General features: G+C 62.8%; 3 protein-coding genes across 3 annotated transcripts; 1 reads left to right on the top strand and 2 right to left on the bottom strand.

Moving 5' to 3' along the window:
- Window positions 1–78: 78 nt before the first annotated feature.
- Window positions 79–502, bottom strand: EMIHUDRAFT_208888 (hypothetical protein; the record flags this gene model as incomplete). The annotated part of the gene is made up of 2 exons (XM_005772448.1): window positions 79–257; window positions 377–502. Coding segments are annotated over 2 exons (305 nt in total), but the record flags the coding sequence as incomplete, so codon positions are not given.
- A 1,530-nt stretch (window positions 503–2,032) lies between these two features.
- EMIHUDRAFT_208887 (hypothetical protein) lies at window positions 2,033–2,893 on the bottom strand (the record flags this gene model as incomplete). Its single annotated transcript, XM_005772447.1, has 1 exon — window positions 2,033–2,893. The coding sequence occupies one exon, from the start codon at window positions 2,891–2,893 to the stop codon at window positions 2,033–2,035; it is 861 nt and encodes a 286-aa protein (XP_005772504.1).
- Window positions 2,894–3,942: 1,049 nt separating this feature from the next.
- Window positions 3,943–4,731, top strand: EMIHUDRAFT_208884 (hypothetical protein; the record flags this gene model as incomplete). Its single annotated transcript, XM_005772446.1, has 1 exon — window positions 3,943–4,731. The coding sequence occupies one exon, from the start codon at window positions 3,943–3,945 to the stop codon at window positions 4,729–4,731; it is 789 nt and encodes a 262-aa protein (XP_005772503.1).
- Window positions 4,732–6,025: the final 1,294 nt, after the last annotated feature.

The following is a 6,025-nucleotide window of genomic DNA, read 5'->3' as shown; positions in this document are numbered from 1 at the left end:
GCGTCGCAGAGACGCGTCATGCCCGCGAGGGTGCGGTGGTTTGTGGGGTTTGGTGGTGAGCTGGGAAGTGTCTCGGACGTGTCGCACGCCTCGCACGCGTCCGCTTCAGAGACGCGGTGGTCAAACACGAGCGCCATGGCCGCCGCGTCGCCCCACTTGGAGGCCATCGTCGCGCAGGCCAGCCGAGCCTCCCAGTACCGCGCGTAAGCGGTATTGGTGCGAAAGACGAGCGCAAACGCGGTGATGTAGCAAAAGACCTGTTGCGTGTGAGTGAGCGGTTTTGTTGGAGAGTACGCGAGCGGTGGTGGGCCGGCGGAGGAGGCGCCTGGAACGGGTACGGATGTGAGATGAGTGCCTCGAGGAGCACGTCGCTCACGTACAGCTCGAAAAAGACGGCAACCGCGGAAGAGAAGATGGCTGGGATGAGCGCACGCGGCAGCGCTGAGCCGTTGCATTTCCAGAGCAGCGCGAGGCCCATGAGCGACTTGCGATAGATGATCATTGTCAGAGGAAAGACGGGTGAGCGGAGAGCAGGCGGACTCCTGGGCAACGGTGAACAGTCGGCAACTCAGCTGACAAAAGCGGCGGTGAAAAAGAATTCTCCCGCGCTCGGACTGGCGTTAGTTTTTGTGGGAGGCCGAATACGAAACTGCCAGATACTCGGGCAAGGGACAATAAAACGAAAAGAAAAGAAACACAGAATCTCACGTGCCCGGCCCGACGCCGCGTTGCGAAACGGACGCACGCCGCGAACGCAGGGCGACGACAGTCGTGCACGTGCTACCCACCACCTCGCCGCCCACGACGTCGCTTACTCCGGAAACACCACTTCTGCGGCTCCTCGGCCGCCTGCTCCTCGTCGTAGGCTGCAGCGTGCACAGCGTCAGCCTGCGCCCAGCAGCTCACACCCTCTGCTGCGCGGTCTGTCAGCGCCTATGCAAGCCCCAGAGAGGGGCCGCCATCGCCGAAGCTGTGCCAAAGCATAACTCCAAAACCCGCAGCGGCCCAGGGGGCCTTGGGGGCAGCCTGCCGGACCGCCGCTGCACGGGGCTAGGCACCAGAAGATGAGTGGAATTGATGAATTGGGCCGTTGTCCGTGCCTCCCCTCTATACGTCAGAGTGGGACCTACGCCGCGCCGGGAGAGGGGCGCGCCCGGTCCTCGACGGAGCCGCGCGCCCCAAACGACCCAGGCGGCGAGTAGTCGACCTCGAACCTTCGACATGTAGTTGCCCATAGTTAGCGCCCGCCCGCCCCCCCCCTCCGTCGCTTCGCAAAAGAAAAAACAAAATACAAACAAGCAAAAGAGAAAGCGAAGCCAAAAAACGATTGCGTAAACGGCGTCACAAAGCCCGCCGGTTTTGATCGACAATCGTGAGATTGACCGCCGTCGACCAGAGAATGGCAGAGGATGCGTCAGCTTGTGCGGCGCTTCTTTTTCCGCTTGAGCCGCGGTCGCGCGCCTTACTTGGAGTGCAAAGCGGCTGCCGCACATCCGTGTTTGGGAAGCTTGGCCTTCTCTTTATGTTGTCGCCGTGCTCGCCTGTCGAGCCCGTATTCGAGAGCTTCCTAGTTCGCCAGAGCAGCATGTCAGACACGCAGTCGCCGTGCAAACTAGTACGATTTAACTCGAGGGTCGAGCTGCTCATAGACGACAATCCTGGGCCGGGCAACTCATTGTCATCTGACGCCATCGAGCGACATGCGGAGAGTACTCCGCGATCGAGGTGCTATCCAATGGCTATTGCCGTTGTCGCTCTCACAGTGGCGAGCTGCGCCTTGCTGTTTCTGCTCTGCGAGCCGTCGGGGCCTTACTCGATGACGACGTGAGACCGCTCACGCAGACATGCCTTGCTCGCGCAGACTCCTGTAACGTATTCTTCCTTCGCACATGCTGGTGCGTGTCACTCACACACAGGCAAAAAAGTCTTCGGTGATTTCTTGCTTGTGTTTTCAACTGGCGCTCTTTTCATTGTGAGATTTGTTCATCCTTGAGCAGCGGATACACACACGCACAAAACGCGTCACTCAACCTCACCCGGCGGCGGACGGCGCTGGCTCGCACGACCAGTCACGCGCGAGAGTCCTCGAGACGGAGACGTCCCAGGACCAGAGCGCCGCCACGATGCACACGTGCCAGAGGGCGTGGCTGCCGACCAGCTCGCCCACCGCGGGCGAGATTCGCTCGGGCACAAAGGAGAGGAAGAAGGCGACGCCCAGCGCGTAGAAGCCGAACATGGCAAGCAGGCCCGGCACCAGCGCGCGAATGTCCTCGGGCGGGGCAAAGGTGCAGAAATGGGCGAGCGGGACGAGGCCGAAGCCCGTCGTGAAGCTGAGCGCCGCGATGCGGAGCCAGTCGCGCCCGTGCTTCTCGGTGGGGTAGAAGGTGAGGTGCATCGAGGCGACCAGGCCCGCAGCGGTGATGGCCCCATAGGCGGCGCCGGGGACCAGGTGGCAGCGGAATCCGTACCGGATGCCCGGGACGTAGCTGCCGCAGATTGCGACCACGATGCCGACGTGGTCCACCCGCCACAGCAGCTTTGCCGGCCCGGGCGGCAGGACGGGCGCAAAGAGGTGGGCGGTGGCGCTGGCAGCGAGGACCGCAACCGCCGACACGTCAAAGGCTCCGACAGCGGCCTTTGCGACAGGCGCAACGCCGTCCGCCGCCAGCGTCTCCGCCAGCCGCGAGAGTGCCCAGAGAAGGCCGAGCAAGTGGCTCCACACGTTCAACGTCTCGTTGTGCCAGGAGAAGAGGCCGGCCGCCGCGGCGGCTCCCAGGCGGTAAGGATGCCTCAGCGGCCGCCTGTAGCCGAGGGAGATGAATGGCTGCCGCACGTGCGGCGGCACGTCGTGCGAGGAGAGAAGCGGCGCCTTCATGCCGTCGCTGCTGTGCATCGCGGAGGCACCCGCACCGGCCGCTCTCAATGTGTGAGAGTCGAGCGCGGACCGTGAGTGATGTCGGCACGGCGGGGCCGACCGCCCAGCTCGCGCACGTGAGAGTGAAAAGAAATTCCTGGAGCGGGAAAGAATTATCGCGCGCGCCTCGACATATGATCACGGAGCGCGCCACCGTCTGTGGCCACCAGGTCGCGGTGCTGCGCCGCGATCCCGACGTTGACGATGGCGTCGACCCGTGCTTCAAGTGAAACCGAAGAGGGCGGCGGGTCGCTCGCGGGTAGACGGTGGCCGAGGACAGCATCATCAGATTCACCACCGGCAGGCCCTCGAGCGTATTTTGGTGGGCGCGCTGAGCGCAGTTGTACATCGCCAAGTTCGTCGGAGAACAGGCTGCCATTCCGGGCGGGCCCAGGACAAGTTTTGCCTCCCCCTCCCCCCCCCCGACCTGGGTTCCAACTTTTTGCGGGGTATGGTACACGAGCGCTGGTTGGTGGCCACTCGCGAGAGGTGTTAGAAAGGAAGGACGGCGATCTCGACCTAATCGCGAGCGGACGGGTGCAGAGAGCTACATCGGTGACGATAATTAAGAGCTGACGCGCCTGCTTGAAGATGTGAGCCACTGTGTCGTACTCGAGAATGGCGTTTGCGCTTGCGTCCGTCATGTTGACGTCACTGACAGCAATCGTTGTGGGTGTCGCGTTGGCATCCCGTAGCTCTATCTCCCGACCGTCATGATGGCGAACAGCGCGAGCATTCGTTTGTCGTGTGTCGGACGTGAGCGGGCCGAGACGCAGCGGCAAGGGCTCCCGCGTGAAGTGATCGACTTTCACGTTCTTTTGCATCTTTTTTGCATCGAGCCATTTTCTGCTCTTTTGCGTTTTGGGGGCTCCTCAGAGCTGAGGAGACTGGAACCGAGTAAAGAATTCATGCGCGCGGCCAGGGGCTCACGGAGCCGGCGCCGGCAAAGCGGCAGTTCCGAGATCGATGTCAGCTGGGAGCTGTGAGGTGTCGGAGAGCTCTCGAGGTCTCGACGGGCGGCGGTCGACATGATCACGGAGCGCGCCACCGTCTGTGGCCACCAGGTCGCGGTGCTGCGCCGCGATCCCGACGCTGACGATGGCGTCGACCCGTGCTTTTTTGAGGCCGACTTCACCGTCGCCGCGTCGACAGCGCGGCTCATCTGGGAGGGGTCGTGGGCGCTCGTGGAGCTGCTGCGGCGCGAGCGCGACTCGTGGCTCCGAGAGCTCGTGCGAGGCCGCCGAGTGCTCGAGCTCGGCGCCGGCACCGGCATGCTCGGCCTGGCGGCCGCCGCCGCAGGCGGGCATGTGCTCATGACGGACGTCGCTTCGATGACGGAGGAGTCGCTCGCCCCCAATGTGCGTGCGAACGTGGCCGCGGGCGGCGGCTGTCCGAGCTGGACCGGCTCGGACAGCGCGGTTAGCAGCGGCTCCGCCGCCGCCCAGGCGCTCGACTGGCTGCTTCCTCTCGAGGCGCAGCGCCATCCGGTCGACGTCTTTGCGGCGGAGATCGTGCTTGCGGCCGAGTGCGCGTGGCTGGAGGAGCTCGTCGACCCGTTCGTCGCCACGCTCGCGGCCCTCCTCGCGCCGCGCCGCGCGTCGGTCTGCATCTTTGCCTTCCGGGAGCGCGCGCGCGCCTCGTCCACCTGCTTTGTGAGCGGCGAGGAGGTGCTGCGCCGGCTTGGGAGGGCAGGGTGCGACGTGCGGCGGAGGGAGGCCGTGGCGGGGAGGCCCGGCATGGAGGAGGCTGCGGGCGGCAACACGACGCAGATCTTTGAGGTGCGCCGGCGAGGGGCGGGGGCGGACGCCTGCCGGTAGGATGTACACATCGCATCTGACACAAAGTCTCGAGCGATATTTGAGACATGGGTTCATCAATCATCATCATGGCATGATATGCAATGTCCAATGACGAATGAGATGGTTGTTTTGAGATTGAAACTCGTGTGGCTTGTGAGCGTCTCTACTCTACCCTCGAGCGTCGAGAGCGTACCCGCCGCGCGGTCTCCACCGGGAGTCCGGGGGCGGCCGCCGCCCGCCCGCCGCCGGCGCGCGGCGCCCCACATTACGACAACTGTCCCACCCACATTGTACATACACACGACATACAGCCAGCGCTAGACACGGTGATAGAGTGAGGTTGACCGACACTGTACGACCGCGGACAGAATCAAACTGTCACCGACGGGCCGACCCCGCGCTCGACTGCGTTGTGTACCTTTACACCGCACACATGGCTACACATGGACATGCCCGTGTACCATTTCACGGCTTGCGCCCTCGCCAGCAAGCACCCAACGACCCCGCGTACACGTTGAAGAGCACTATTGGAAGCACTTGAAGCATTTGAGGTGGAACGCCTACAGTCAACAGTGCCCACGCTGCGTGAGAGGCAGTGAGAGAGGGAGAGAGCCAGAGAAGGGAACACACCTCATCTGATTTGTTGTCGGGCGGCGCGATCTCGCCCTGCTCCTTGGCTAGCCTCTCGCGTTCAGCCTTGCCCTTGTAGGCGGCGGCGACCTAACAGAGTCATGGAGGCTTCGAAACGAGGTGCCGTCGCTTCACGTCGGTCCCGGAGAGGTACCTTGGTGGCGGCATCCTCCTGGGCGGCCTTCTCGTCAGCCGCTTTCTGCTCTGCGATAGCCGCTGTGTCTGCCTTCTTCTTTGGGGACGGAAAAAACGGGAAGCGGGGCATCGTTCAGCAAGGGGCAGGTAAATGCGGTGGCTCTATTCGGCGGTCGTCTAAAAAAGAACTGAAATTTGCAGGTAAATGGCGAAGCCTCCCTTGGGTTGTCTGTTTTCTTTCTTTCTTTCTTTAAATGGCGAAGCGGCGAGAGACTGCGAAAAGAGATACGAAGAGGCAGACTCCCCAGGGTGGGCGACGGCTAGCGCATCACACTCTCCTCTCCTTAAAATCCCTGTGTGGTGGCGGCGTGCCGTTCTCCCATCCCTCCCTTGGGTTGTGTGTGTTTTCTTTCTTTCTTTCTTTCTTTTTAAATGGCGGTCGCTCTCGGCGGTCGTCTAAAAAAGAACTCAGCACGCATCGCAATGCACGACGATGTGACACTGCACCCTCCCACCGACAAGTGACAGCGATCCCATCACACCCCAA

This window comes from Emiliania huxleyi (assembly GCF_000372725.1).
Source record: "Emiliania huxleyi CCMP1516 unplaced genomic scaffold EMIHUscaffold_36, whole genome shotgun sequence".
Classification (NCBI taxonomy): domain Eukaryota; phylum Haptophyta; order Isochrysidales; family Noelaerhabdaceae; genus Emiliania; species Emiliania huxleyi.
The sequence above is the reverse complement of the archived record's forward strand: the minus strand, read 5'-3'. Positions and strand labels throughout refer to the sequence as shown.